The sequence below is a fragment of the Lycorma delicatula genome, chromosome 1 (genome assembly GCF_047948215.1).
Source record: "Lycorma delicatula isolate Av1 chromosome 1, ASM4794821v1, whole genome shotgun sequence".
Lineage (NCBI taxonomy): Eukaryota > Metazoa > Arthropoda > Insecta > Hemiptera > Fulgoridae > Lycorma > Lycorma delicatula.
The window spans coordinates 338,992,649-339,007,998 of NC_134455.1; the positions used below are offsets into that span (position 1 = coordinate 338,992,649).

At 30.5% G+C, this 15,350-nt stretch overlaps 1 protein-coding gene across 4 annotated transcripts in view; it reads left to right on the forward strand.

Moving 5' to 3' along the window:
- Window positions 1-15,350, forward strand: part of Slc25A46a (Solute carrier family 25 member 46a) — a 100,689-nt gene that overhangs the window by 61,271 nt on the left and 24,068 nt on the right. For all 4 annotated transcript variants that reach the window (XM_075382276.1, XM_075382275.1, XM_075382273.1 and 1 more), the window contains 2 exons: window positions 3,792-3,913; window positions 12,515-13,374. In XM_075382276.1, the coding sequence (XP_075238391.1) occupies window positions 3,792-3,913; window positions 12,515-13,374 (982 nt within the window). The remainder of the gene's footprint in view (window positions 1-3,791; window positions 3,914-12,514; window positions 13,375-15,350) is intronic.

Genomic DNA, 15,350 nt, shown 5'->3' on the forward strand with positions numbered 1-15,350 from the left:
TTTTGGATGGCTTTCTCTCTTTATTATTTTTTTGTAATTTATTTAGTTTCGCTTCTATTTTGATTTTATTTCAATAATAAGTTAACTTATTTATTTATTTCATTAATAAGTAAAAAAGCACAGAGGTCAGTGTTATTTTCTTCAACAAAAGTTAGGTGAAATAATTCTATTAAAACCTAAATAAAGGTTTATTAAGGTTCTAAAAAAACCTTAATACAAATAAATTTGATTTTTTTTTATAGTCATTTAATGTATAGTAGTGTTGCAAATTATTAGTTATTATGTATTATCATTGCTGGCGTGTTACTTTTTATCATAAAGGCTGTTACTATTAGTGTTTAGACTATTAATTCGAACATTAAATGTTTAAAGTTTGTTATTGGATGTAATTTTGAAGGTAATACAAAATAAAAAAAATTCTACTGGGCAATTTACCTTTGCTTTACTACTGCAGTTTTTCAGTTTTTTGCAAAGTTGGTTGTTATAATTCGAAGAGAAAGCATCTATCAAGAAATGGTTTTGCCATCATTTATCTTGTAAAATTTTACATTAAAATCATGTCACATGTTCACCTTCCTGTTAAAGAAAAAAAAATGTGTGTTTCAGTGCGGTTGATCCAAGATGTCAACAAAAATTTCAACACACCATAAAGTAGTTGTAATTTTGTAACTCTGTAGAGCCACACTTGTTTACTAAATGGTCATATATGTGCCTTGTAAAATTGAAGTTTTCATTGGCTGAGAAATAGTCTTTGCACAATTTTGTTACATGTTGATAAAAAAAAAATTATACTGTGGCTTGTTAAAGGAGCTCATTATTGTGATTAGTTAGAATATGGTGTATTCTGATTAGTCAGAATTGTTTACTGTTGTGATTTTTGAGGGAAAAGTTGTATGTTGAACTAATGAAAGTTTTATGAATTGTTATTAGTTAGATTTCTTCCACCATGTGATGTACTGTAAGGAAGGAGAATTTCTGTTGGAATTAAGTTTTATGTATTTTGGTTGATGAGATTTGGAATTATTTATCATAATTGATTGATATTTCATTCCATTTTATCAAATTTAATGGGTATTAACATTGAACAAGATTTCTGTAATGATTTCTTAATGACATAATTAGTCATGGTTGATGTCATATTTTTGTATTGATTTATAGATATTTGTTTTAAACAGACAATACACACCCCCTCCCATACACATAAGTTTGTGCACGTGTGTGTGTGTGTACACACACACCAGGTCTATAAATTAAGTAATGAGACTGCTTGCATAGTGCATGGTATGTCTAGCTACACTGTAGGCTCACCCTTCAAGTAATGTTTAGTTAAATATCTTGCAGAATTTTTTTATGATTAACACACTAAGATCACTGTGATTATCACTTGTGATCACCAGGACCACCATGTTTAGCATTTGTTTTTGTTAAGCGGTTTCATCTTTTGGGTCTTGAAATTGAAAGAGTGCAAATTTTTGCTGTGGTGTATGTACATAAAGTTTTGTTTCAAATTCAGGAAAAATGATATTGAAACTTTTAAAAAATGAAACTCCTATGGGAAACATACGTCATTAAGATTATACTCTACATCACCTTGTACCTTTATTTATATCAATTTTCACAGAATTACATATTATTCAAAATTTGTTAAAACATTTTATTTAACTGATGACCTAACAAATTTATTTTATGCCAAACCTAAAAAAAATGTGTTTTAATATTAGAATTTTTTAGTTTTATTTTACTTTTACAAAAATTAATGTTAAAAATGTTAATTCTGCATTATATTACAAAGTAAAAATCGTGGTGAAGTCTTTCAACAACAACATTTTGAAAACAACATTTCCAGATTTGGTTGTTTGATCTTTAAAAAAAATATTTTTGGTTCTAGAATCATCCTCTTTCCTGATGAAATATCTTGGAATAAAGATTTTTTCTCTCCTGTATTTCTTTTTTTATGTATATGACAAACAAATTGTTTATTATTTTTTAATTACACTTTTACATGTCAGATTTAACCAAGTTATCCGTGTGTTTAATTAAAACAGGATATTTATACATGTGTATAAGTACACCTGTACACCTGGTATAACAAACACTATTAATGAACAGTATTCTTTTTAAAAGCAATATTAAATCCAACTAACATATTGAGTGTTGCGGTGACTGGGACTTTTTTTACACATGGGGAACATTATATTGAATAGAATAAAAGAATACTGGCTTTCCATAATTACATGGACCGGAATAGATTAACGGGAATTATGAGACCTTCATTTTTGTAATAATGAACAAGCAGCAGGTAATTGTTTACATAAAATAAACCTTTAATTGATGGTTTTTTAATGAAAAATGGCTAATTTGTACTATCCTAAAAATGAATTAAGTATATCTGTGGTTTTGTGACCCCTCAAATTTGACAGTATGTAAAGGACAAAAACATAAATCTGGGTTAAATTTTATCTTCTTACTGAGCTCAATGGAAACAATAAAAAACCTTGTATACAGTGGCGCTGTGGGTGATCTGCGTGGCAAAAAACACACATCTAATGTGTTGCATTTAATGAAAAAAAAATAACTGTAGGGCATTTTCTGTAGGACAGTTAATATAATTTTTACAACTTATCAAAGGAATTATTAGAATTAAAAACTTACACTACTGGTACTCTAAGGGTGATCAAAAAGATAAGCCAAAAGAAGTTTTAAAATCTAATCTGAACACAGATAAATCTGTTATGCAATGTTCAGGAGGAGTAATCGTCTGAAAATGGCGAGATAAAGAAACTTTTTTTATATAAAACCGAAAATAAATATGTTGGGACCACTGACAGAAGAGGACAGAAAAATCTTAAACCAAACTATAGTTCAATAAAACAAGTATATTTCTGGCATCAACTGCAAAGTCCAGATGCTGGCATATTATCCCAATGTTAGGGAAACAATTCGGTGATATAAAAAACTGAGTATCCATATCATTGGAATGATGATTCTCATTGCATACAAATTGTATTGAAAGTCAACATCAGAGAAAGTATCATCTTTTGATTTCTGATTTTTTTCAGTACTAAAATATTGCTCAGTATTGCTCCTGGAAGATGAATCACAAGTGGAAAAAATCTCATTATGTGCAGCTTTCCAAGATTGCCATTTCATGGGAAAAAGTGATACTGGTATAAAAAGATGTGCTCCCTGGAAAAAAATGGCTCCCTGGGAAATAATGGCTTATGTGTAATATTTTTCTATGATATGCATATGCATGCATATATGCACACATACAATGCGTGTATGCACACATACATACATGTGCTACTGTAACATTTGTTTTCAATTATGTATGTATATAATTGTATACATGTATATCATAATGATGCATAAGCTGTGATTTTAATAAATTATTTTACAAATAAACTAACATTAATTACTGTGACAAACCATTACATCCAGTTGGTTCCACATAGGGTACTGTGGCCCCAAAGAACATGCATCAATCAGGAGGCCAGTGGTAACAAAAGGCGTCATATTTATCTAATGGAGTTATAAACGACATTAGCTTCAAAATATTAGTAAAACCCTTTTTTTCATCCAGATTATTATAACTGCTATAAAAATAAGAGTTTCAGAAGATTTTTGCCAGATCAAAAGTCTTGAAAGAATCTTTCTAGAAATGTAATTATTATAATAAAAATTTTGCTTACTTCACAATCATGATACAATTTTTTTCAGATTATAAAAAGATAATAGTATTAAACTAAGAAATACTTTTAAATAGTTTATTATAATTATTGTTTTTTTAGGGTGCTGTCCCGAAAGGATACCTCAGTCAGTGCAGCATTCAAGATATTGAGACTACTGCTGGATTTGTAGCAGTTGTTGGAGCAGAATCTTTAATGTACCCATTAGAAACAATATTACATCGGTAAGTTTGTATTAAAATTAAAGTTAGAACATTCTTTTATGCATAAGTATTATCTACATTAGGCTGAATTATTAGAATATATGGTTGCTCATAATAATAGTAATCACTTTTACTAGGTATTTAAGTGAATAACTGAATAATAAGTGATTTTTCTGGCCTTACAGAATTTTTTTTTGTGTTAATACATTTTTGCAGCAAAAGTTAGCTAACCAGAATAACTGCTGTGTGTAAACTATAAGGGCCATTCAGAAAGTAAAAGTTGGAAATAGCACTTATCCCTGTAACTTCCCACCAATAATGTAATGTCAGTTATTACTTGCATTGATTAACTTGTCCAGTTTCATGACTAAATATATATTACTGTTTCCGGAGTGTGTGAATAAATAGAAAATCCTACTAAATGTGGAATTAGAAGTAAAGGTTGTTCTAAAATGAACTTATATTTTAAATTTGCTGCCACTTTTTTCATTGTAAAACCAGAGTAGAGATTTTTATATGATTTTAACTCTAAACATTGAAGTTAAATTATGGAAAAGTGCACTTGAACATGTGTAGAAATTGTAAGAAATAATATAACGAGTTTTAAAAAATCATCCTTGGCAGTGAGGCATATTTTCTTTTTACCAGTTTGTCAGAAAACAAAATTGTCGAATTTGTGGATTAGAAAATTAAAAAAAAAAATATTGAAGAACTTCCTATACATCATTGATGAGTCTCGGTTTGGTGCGGATTTTGGGCTGGGGATTGATTGGACCTTGGTTCTTTGAAAATTAAAATGGAAGTGTCATTACTGTCAATGGAAATCGATATCGTAAATTTTTTCAAATTTTTGTAGTCTAAAATTATGATATTTATATGGAAGACATGTGGTTTCAACAAGGTGGTGCAACATGCCATACTGCCAATGAAACCTGTAATTATTGCCAGAAAAATTTAATGGTCATGTTATCTTGCCGCAAAGTAGCGTGAATTTGTCGCCAGTATCATGTTACTTGATACTGTTGGACTTGTTTCTTTGGGGTTGCCTTATGGTTGAAGTGTACATCAATAAACCACAGACAATTGAGGACCTCAAAGAAGAAATTCAACACAACATTGCCGACATTTCCCAGCTATTATGTTCAACATGTTTTAGCAAATTTTACAAAATAAACATGTGCAGCCAAGCCCGGGGCACTCATTTGTCAGATGGTGTATCATCTGACTTCCGTAATAAAGCAAAAATATTATCAATTATCAAATAAAAAATATGTTTTATTAAAAATATTAAAATGTCAGTTCATTTTGGGTCACCTGCATAATCAAATTTTTAAAATGCAGAAGATTATCTTATAAACATTTATCATAAAGTAAAAGCAAGTAAGGATACTGTTTGATAAGATTATGAATGAATAAAGTGAAAAAATGGTGCTGTGTGATTAATGAACAAAGATAAAATTTCATAACAAAACTTCTGGATTACTCTCTTTTGTTACTAAATTACTGACGGTAAGAATCACTAGTGAAAACTACAATTCATTATTAATGGTTGTAACTTTCTTCTGATTTCAATGACTCCTGCACAAAATTATTTATCCACATCTTTGGTAGAAACAAGTTTTTTATTGTGGGTTCTTCAACAACTACCTGAGAAAGACAAGAAAAAGTTAAGGGAGTAACTGAACATTTCCCTAAATCTAACTGAAAGTAAGCCATGTTCATTAGATCAGTGCCATTCAGGAACTTCAAAATTAAAGAACTCATTTTAACTCTGAATCACAGGAAAATGTTCTCATTTTCCTGTGGAAAATGTTCTGTTTAATCATTGATTTTATTCTGAGTTAACCTATAATAAATTCACAAGCTTATTTTGATGGACCTATCTGGCTCCTCATGAACTACAAAAATGACGCAACCTGTAATTAAATGTCATTGGTTTTTTTCACGATAATGCTCATCTGTATTGACTGAAAAAATTGAATCAGAAAGTATTCAAGCACCACCATACTGCTCTGATATGGCCTCTTGTAATAGTTTTTTGCATCAAAATATTTGTTTTGTTTTCAGTTATTATTTTTTTTACCGATTATGAGGTAAAACCTTTATAATACACTGTAACTTAGTGCCTGGAAAACTTATCGTCTGGTTAAATATGCAGTTGAGTTGGATTGTCGAATTTTCGTAAAGTGTAGTTGTTAAAATGTAGCATAAATGAAGATAAAAGTTTAAAATAAATTTTGCATTAATTGTTAATTTGAAATATATTTTAGGTAAATATGAAAAGAGCCTATTTGCAGAGCTTGATTCTAAAGAGCTTTGTTGATTATAATTCTCAAAATACATATTGATTATTTTAAATTTTGAAATTTTACTTAAATAGATTTGTGAATCTCAAATTACTAAATTTTATTCTTTTCCATTAATTATGCTTTTTATGAAGATGTGATATCTTTGGAAATTAAACAAATTTAACAAATTATTACAGTGAGCTGATTTTATATTATAAATTTCTATATTTGGGTGGTTTGAAAAGTCTGTGCAAAGAAGAGTTGGCACCACCAGTGCTATCAAGGGGATTTTCAGTTATAACATCTTTAGGAAGAACACACATGAAGTTTTGAGCTAATCAGTTAATTTCTTTGTATTTGGCGTCCATTTCGATAAAGAAAGTTGAGTGATTTCTAAAAAATGAATGAGAGTTTCATGTTTGATTATACATTACTTAATGTAGAATAAATCGCTTCAGGAGACTAAAGAAAAACTTAAATATTATAATGAATCTGCATCTTACATTAGAAAGTTTGTAAGTGGTTTCAAAATCTTCAAAGTGTTCAAGTGTGCACAAGTGACACCAAACATTCTGGACACCCTGTTGAGGATGGTTTGATGATAGAAGAGCAAAGGTATATGAAATTTCTAGTGCTTGGGCATCTCGACTGAATGATGCATAATATTTTGCATCAACACTTTAGCATGAAAAAGCTGTCCACAATATGGTTGCTGCGATAGCTCACAGTTGACCAAAAACAAAATCTTGTGAGGTATTCAATAAGTGTTTTGCAGCTGTTTCATTGAAATCCACAGAATTGTAAGGATTATAATCGTTTCATTTCTGTAGACGAAACATGGGTGGATACACCACTATACGCCTTAGACCAAGAAACAATCCAAACAATAGGTTGCCAGCAGTGAGTCTGCACGAAAGAATGCAAAGGCTGTTCCTACAGCCAGGAAAATATCCCAAATATTGTTTTGGGATTTGCAAGGAATAATCCTTTTCGACTATTTAGAAAAAGGTTCAACAATTACACTTGCAAATACTATCCATCATTATTGGGCCTTTGAAAATTGAACTGCTAGAAAAACATCCACGATTGGCCCACAAAGAAGCTGTTTTCCATCATGATAACCTACTCACTCTTCTGCTGTAGTTATGGCCACAAAATTGATTAAGTTAGGGTTTAAACTTGTTCTTCTTTTCCTGTTCTCCTGATTTGGCTCCTTCAGACTAATATTTGTTCCCCACATGAAAAATGGATGGCAGAAAGAAGATTTTATTCAAATGAGGAGGTGATTGCAGGAACAAATTCCTACTTTGCTGAATTGGAACGATCTTATTATTTTGAAGGAATCAACGAACTGGGGCAGCATTGGATGAAATGTACGAGCTTAAAAGGAGTATGTTACAAAAAAAAAATTTTTTTTGAAAAATTAAGTGGTTAATTTTTGCACAGACTTTTCAAACCACCCTTGTACTTTATTACATGATGAAGAAGGGACCTTTAACATTGCCAGTTTCCGTTAGACATAAACTTTTATACAAGGGAGAAATCTTTATTTTTATAACTGATTAATACATTTATCTAATTGCACATGAAAAGGAATCTGCCAGTAACATTCACTGCTTAATAACAGATAAAAAAAAGTAAATAAAAAGTGTTTAATTTGTTGAATGAATCCATTCCAAAGCCATTACATTGTGTTCTATATCTTTTCAAAATATAATTTTGGAGGTATTGCATAAAAATTAAAAAGATAGTTTTTAAATGGGTCCGTTTTTGAGGTTGAAGATTCAGTGGACCCATTTAAAATACAGTGAAATATTCTTCAAAATTAGAACTATCTGGTGATGAATTTCAACAGTTAAAATGAACCAAAGTAAGACTTTAGAATCAGATTTATAAAAACAAACTATTTGCAGATTTATTTGAAAACCTCTAAAATAAAGTGTCTTGACACATTTAAATGCAATTTTTTAAATACAGTCAAGAAATGCAAAATATGACAAGCTAGGTTTTTTTTATACATACCTTATGAAAATCTGACAGATATTTTTTATCTTCAGACTTGATTGTACATTTATTTTATCAGATTGTAGCGACAGATTTCTTTTATGATGGAGTAAATTAACTAATGACATATTACAAATGTTGTTGCATAATAAAAGAAAGTTTTATTGTTAAATATTAAATAAATTACTGCACATGTTAATGTTTTTTTTTTTTTTTTAGTTAAGTGGTTTCTAATTTCTGGATATCCTTGTATTATTTGTGAATAAAATGTTTCAGACTTTAAAAAAGTCTAAATTTTGTGACAAAATCCATGCTTAAATGCTATGCTGATCTGTTTTGTCCAGTTTTAATAAAAACTAAATTGTTTTTATAAATCTAATCAGTATCTTTTGACTCGTATCTATTTTTTTCAATAAAAAACCCTGTCTGAAAATAAGTTGTAGGTTAACTATATTTGTTCCTTTAGGCCAGGCTAGATCTTATGCATATTTTTAATCTGTCCTCCAATTGGAGTATTGCTAATCAATTTTTTATCTAATTGGTTTTAGTTCTCTCAGTTGTCTACTCTCTGCATTTGTCAGAATAAAGATAAACAAATTTTATGTATTTTTTTTTTGTTAAGTAGTAATTTTGGTACCTTTTTTGTCAGTGGGGAAAAGCTTAAAGAATTTATTTTTAATTTCAAACTGGTACTTTTGACCTAAAATTAAAAAAAAAAGAAGAAAAAAGTAGAATTTGAAGCAAGCATTACTTGTAAAACATGATAATGTATAATTTATGAAGTCACCATCAAATAGTAAACTTGTATTACATTATTTATCATAGTATCTATTTTACTTTATTGCAGAAATTAGAATGCTTGTGCTGAGATTTTGATGTTTTTTGAGTCACAATTTTACAAGAATAATCTCATGAACAACTTAATAGTAGTGGTTTATATATAACGTCTCACAAAATAAATGAAAAGAATTTGAGGACATGTTCTACAAGTGAAAATAAAGAAAACAGAGCATGAAAATGAAATAAAAATACTTCATTCTCAAGTTAAGCTTGAAAAAACTTTTTCTGCTCCATGGGTAAAGTGAAGCCATACTGATATTTTTGGAAATTAGATTAAGGGTAAATTTCATGGTTTCATATGTTTAATAAAAAAAAAAGATTGAATAAAACATGACCCAGAGCTGTACCTCTAATAATTTTTGAGAAAATTATTGTAAAACAAAACATTGGTGTTTTCCAAAATTTAAACCATTCTTATTTCAGTTTAAAATTATAGTTTACTATTTTCTGCCATATTTAAGTTAGTTTTGTTTTTAATAAAAAAAAAGTTTCTTAAAATATTTTTTTTTGTGTTTAGTTGACATTACTTACATAGATATTCTCAGAATTAAATTCTCTGCAGATTTTATTGTAAAATTTTGTTTTTTATTGGTAAATTAACAAAGTTATTTTATATCAAAAATTCTATTTTTAGACAAATTTTTTGTGTTTTGTAATAATTTTCTCAAAAGTTACTAGAAATACAGTCTAGGAACAGGAACTGTTTTATTCAGTTTTTCAGGTGGAGAACCAACAAATTTATTCTACCACTTAATTCAAATTCCAAGAATTTCAGTATGGCTTTATTTTACCCTTGAAAGTGAAGAATTTTTCACAAGCTGTCTTTAAAACAAAGAGTTTACCGACCCTTGTTTATATATACATATTTATATATATTTTCATTTGTAGAACTTATCCTGAAATTCTTTCTGTTTCTTCACGAGACAATATATAAAATAAAATGTAAAGATTGTGGGTTTTCTTCTAATATTAATCCCATTAATAAAAAAAAATCATGTTTTTCTGAAGAGATGTTGTACAAAATTTTTAAAAAAGATGGAAATGGTATGGGTTGTTCTGGCATGTTGTGTGAAAAATCCCAGGTTTTCTTTCACTTAGGTTCTGGAAAGTATATAACAAGTCAACCTTGATATAGTTACCTTGTAGCCGATTCAAATTAAAACAATAGAAAAAAATTGTATATATAAAATTTTTATACAGTTAAACCTTGCTTAATGAGCACCTTCCAAAAGGAGTGATTCGCATAACAACCAAATCAAAATGTAAAAAGTGAATTCCTTAACGAGTGATGTTTCGCAGAACAAGTGACTAGGAGACATTGTGATGTCACATCCTGCCTGCATCTTGGCTGTCAGTCTGTGTTTAGTGCTTGTTCAGCTAGCATCTTAATGTCACTTGTGAAAGTTGTATTCAGACACATTATTGTGTTTTTTTTTTAGTCCAAAGTTTAAGCGTGCTTACACGTTTGTCCCCACAGAAAATGCTGCAAGAAGACAGGGGTAAGAGAAGAAAGATCATCATAGAAGTCAAATGCCAAATCATTAAGAAGCGAGAATGAGGTATGAGCATGACTTATCTAGCTCGTGCATACAATCTGTACATCCCAACCCCTGTAGGGGAAGACACCCACTTTGTGACAATTCTGGTCGTCACACACCCCCTTCCCCTTTTCTAGCCCTGATGGGCTTTAACGGAGAAACAATCTGTCTACATCAACGATTTGAACTCAGAAACAAGGATAAGATTAAGGAGATTGATGTTGCTAGGGTGTCACAAGAGTTTGTACGCAGCAGCCACATATTCTCAACAATGTTGAAAGATTGCTTCTCATATGGATCAACAAGAAGCAAATGCAAGGTGATGACACTATTAACAAAAACGTAATTTGTGAGAAGGCAGAACTGATATTTGCTGACAACATTAAGAAGATGCCAGGTGTGGGTGTTTAGAAAAGTTTAAGAGAATAACCAGCATCCACAGCACTGTGAGGCAGGGAGAGCAGCAAGCTCAAATATAAAGGCAGCCAAGAACTTCATTGGCATATTCAAGAAGCTTGTGAATTCTGAGGGTTATCAGCCGCAGCAGGTTTTTAATTGTGGTGAGAAGTCTTTTCCAGAAAAAGATGCCAAAGCGAACTTATATTACAACCGAGGAGGAAGCATTGCCAGGCCACAAGCCAATGAAAGACTGTCTAATGCTGTTTTGTACAAATGCAAGTGATGATTTGAAAATTAAACCGCTGCTCATTTACCATTCAGACAATCTACAAGCATTCATGAAGTATAAAGTTCAGAAGAGCAGGCTAAATGTTGTGAAGGTCCAACAACAAGGCTTGGGTGACATGTTTCCTTTTTATAGATTGGATCAATGAAGTGTTTGGCTGTCTGTAAAAAAAATCTGCTTGAGATGAATTTGCCACTTCGTGCCTTGCTTATTATGGACAATGCTCCTGCTCATACCTTAGGCCTAGAAGATGACCTCCTTGAAGAATTTAAATTCTTCAGCATCCAGTTCTTGCCTCCCAACATTATTCTATTACTGCAGCCATGGATCAGCTGGTCATTTCAAATTTTAGACAGCTCTACATTAAAATGCTCTCTGAATGTTGTTAGATAACTGGAACCAATCTCACTTTGAGAATTTTGGAAAGACCATTTTCATTGTCACCCTCTCTCCCGTTAAAGTCCATCAGGGCTAGGAACAGGGGAGGATGTGGCGACCGGAAGTGTCACAAGACAGGTGTCTTCCCTCATGTTGACTGCCTCAAGATGATCTAGGCATGGGAGGTGGTCACCAAGAGAACACTTATTTTTGCATGGAAAAAGCTTTGTCTGGACAGCGTTGTCAAACGCGACTCCGAGGGGTTTGAGCAAGGCCTGTGGAGCCTGTAATCGACGAGATTGTGTTTCAAGCCAAGATTCTGGGGCTAGAGGTGGATAGCAATGACATCAATGAGCTACTAGAAGAGCATAGCCTGGAGCTGAACACTAAAAAAAAGCTTTTGGAACTGCATTCTGTGTTACAGCAAGACGTTGTGGAGGAGATAATAGCCTCAGCAGAGCAACAATCTTCTAGTAAAATAAGGGAGATGCTGAAAGCATGGAAAACTGTTAGATCATACGTTGAGAAGCATCATCCTAATAAGGTAGTAGGTATGCGTGCTACAAATTTAACGGTAATGCTATGTCACATTTTCACCAAATTTTGAAGTGTAGGTAAAAACAAAAGCAGCATTTGTTTAGCTATTATGATAGTTACTTCATAAAGGGTGCTGCTGCTAGCTTCCAGGATGACTATTATCCATCATTTTTAAATGAAAAGCCTCAGACTCTTGTAGTGTTGAAGGAGGTCGATTGTTAAAAAATGTCAACTTTAAATTCCCAAAGGAAACTGTAGCATTTTTTTGTGATAATTATTTGTTTTATAAGTTTATTTTTATAATTATAAAGTATATTACAATATTTAAATTTCTTATTCTTTTTTTTTTTAGATTGCATCTACAAGGAACTAGAACTATTATAGATAATCTTGACACTGGGAGTCAAGTTGTGCCAATATTAACAAATTATGAAGGGGCTGGTGATTGTTATGATGAAATACTAAAAGAAGAAGGGGTAACAGGACTTTATAAGGGTTTTGGTGCCCTGATTTTACAGTTCACTGCACATTACTTGCTTATTAAAGTTACAAAAGCTATAGTGATGCATGCAATTTGTATATTTCATAACAGCCCCCAATCAATAAATTCAGATATTCAGAAAGCACAGTCATGTAGTAATTTAGGTAGTGGAATTCAAAAATCACAATCTTCTATTAATTTACGTACTAGTATTCAGAAACCGCAGCCTTCTATTAATTCAGATACTAGAGTTCAAAAATCACAGTTACCTATTATTTCACACGTTAGAATTCAGAACCTACCATCATCTATTAATTCAAATTCTAGAATTCAAAAGCCAAAGCCATCTATTAATTCAGGTACTAGAATTAAACCACAGACTTCTATTAATTCAGATACTAGAATTAAACCACAGACTTCTATTAATTCAGATACTAGAATTAAACCACAGACTTCTATTAATTCAGATACTAGAATTAAACCACAGACTTCTATTATTTCAGATACTAGAATTAAACCACAGACTTCTATTAATTCAGATACTAGAATTAAACCACAGACTTCTATTAATTCAGATACTAGAATTAAACCACAGACTTCTATTATTTCAGATACTAGAATTAAACCACAGACTTCTATTAATTCAGATACTAGAATTGAACCACAGTCATCTGTGAATTCGGATCCTGAAATTCAGAAACCACCGTCTTCTACTTCTAACAGCATTCCAGGTAATAAAATTCAGAGTTTAAATCCTTTTATTGAAATTGAAACAGAAGCATTCTAGGTATTTGTATGTGCCACTGTACATACTGCAAAACTTGTCACTAGAAGTTCTATTTACCAAAAGTACTGATATTTATTGGTGCTTTACTTACAACAATTTGTGTCTTTTATTAGGACTGAGGATTGATAAATAAAGCTAGTTTTATTCTATAAATGAATAGTGCCCTTAATTGAATTATCAGTTTTTAATCTGCGAATACATCTCAATATATTGTTATTTGAAAGTTAACTTTTTAAATGTAATATTGTAATATAAACTCGAAGTTAATTAGGTTAAAGTTCAGCATAAAATGAAAGTGAAAAAATTACAAACTTTTATTAGTGATTTTGGTTTACTGGTTGTTGTTTGCACAATTTTCTTTACAACTACCAGATATACAGTTTTGGGACCCTTTTTTCATATATTTTTCATACGCGATTCTATTTAAAACAACTTTTTTTTATTAATAGTTAGTGTCTAGAATTCTAGCATAGCATTATTTGAGGTTTAGAGCTGAAATCTTTGGTCAGCTATAACTCAAAACAAAGCATTTCCTGACCTATATGTACTTTAACTTTTTCCATTATTTGGTGAGAGGAATATGTCTGTAAAGTATGACAGTAACTCCTTGAAAAACTGTATACATAATCTTTACAGACTATACGAAAGAAGGATTACTTGTTAAAAATAAATAAATAAATAATGAAGCTTTTGGGAATAAAACAAAAATGTTCTACATATTTTCATTGTTTTGTGTTGAATTCTATGATGATTTTTTCAGAAAATTTTGTAATGTTTTTTGTATATTATCAAATTTTTTATTATCATACAGTTTTTTTCATTTAGCAATTTGATTACTAGGACATGCGTCACTTGTTTTGGAATGTTTTGTTAGTGTTGGTTTACCTATAAATATATCTTGCAAAAACTCAATGTAAATATGCATGGTTATGACTTCTTGTCAGAACTGAATCTAAAAAGTTCAAAGGATGTTAAACTCTTTTTAGAAGTATGTTAAATTATTTTTGTGTTAATTATACTACTTTTTAGAAAGTCTTTTTTCTTTTTTAGATTTTCACAAAAAACTTTTCTTTGCATATAGAAACATAAATATATTGAGTGAGTGATCTTTTAGCTTTATATATTTTGAAGATGTCCAAATGGTAATTATGACTAGCCACACTCAGAAACTAGACTAGAAGATTTCTGAGTGTGGCCCAATTGTAAAGTACTGTATTATGAAGTCTACCTGAAATCACCAAAAAGATCTAAGCAATATATGTTTACTGTTTTCACCAGTATATGAGTCCCAGGTAGGTAGAAGTCAGTTTGTAACAGACTTAGCTAAAAATTATCACTGTAATGATTTAAAAAAGAAGCTACCTCATTAGCATTCTCATGTGCTTGCCCTTGGTTTGAAAAATATATTGTTAATCATATTTAATTGTCAGTTTCAGTTAATATTGTAAATGCAAAAAAAGAGAAAACCATTAACCAGTGTATATGAAAATTCCTTGGCAGGTATCGAGGCAAAAGGGCCAGATTCTGCATATAATGAAAACTGAGACTACTAACTTCCATAATTTGCAAGAAATTTTCTTTAGATTTATTTTCTATCATAGAATTTTATATTTTTTTGCCAACATTGTTAATAAATCAGTTTCTGGTGCTGTTTTAGCAGTCATACAAAATTGAACTTTGTAATTTTGAATTAGGTTGACTTCAAGTGTGATATCAGATTTTGGATGCCCAATTCACAGATTAAAATCTCTTAGAAATATTTTCTGCAGAAGTCGCATTTTATTTTTAAAATGAAAAATTCTTGATATCTTATATCTAACTATTAAAAAATATTAAGATTTTTTTTTAAATAAAAAAGTTGTGTATTTGAACAATATTTGTTTGAGAGATCTCTCTCTTTACTGATATAATTAATTAATA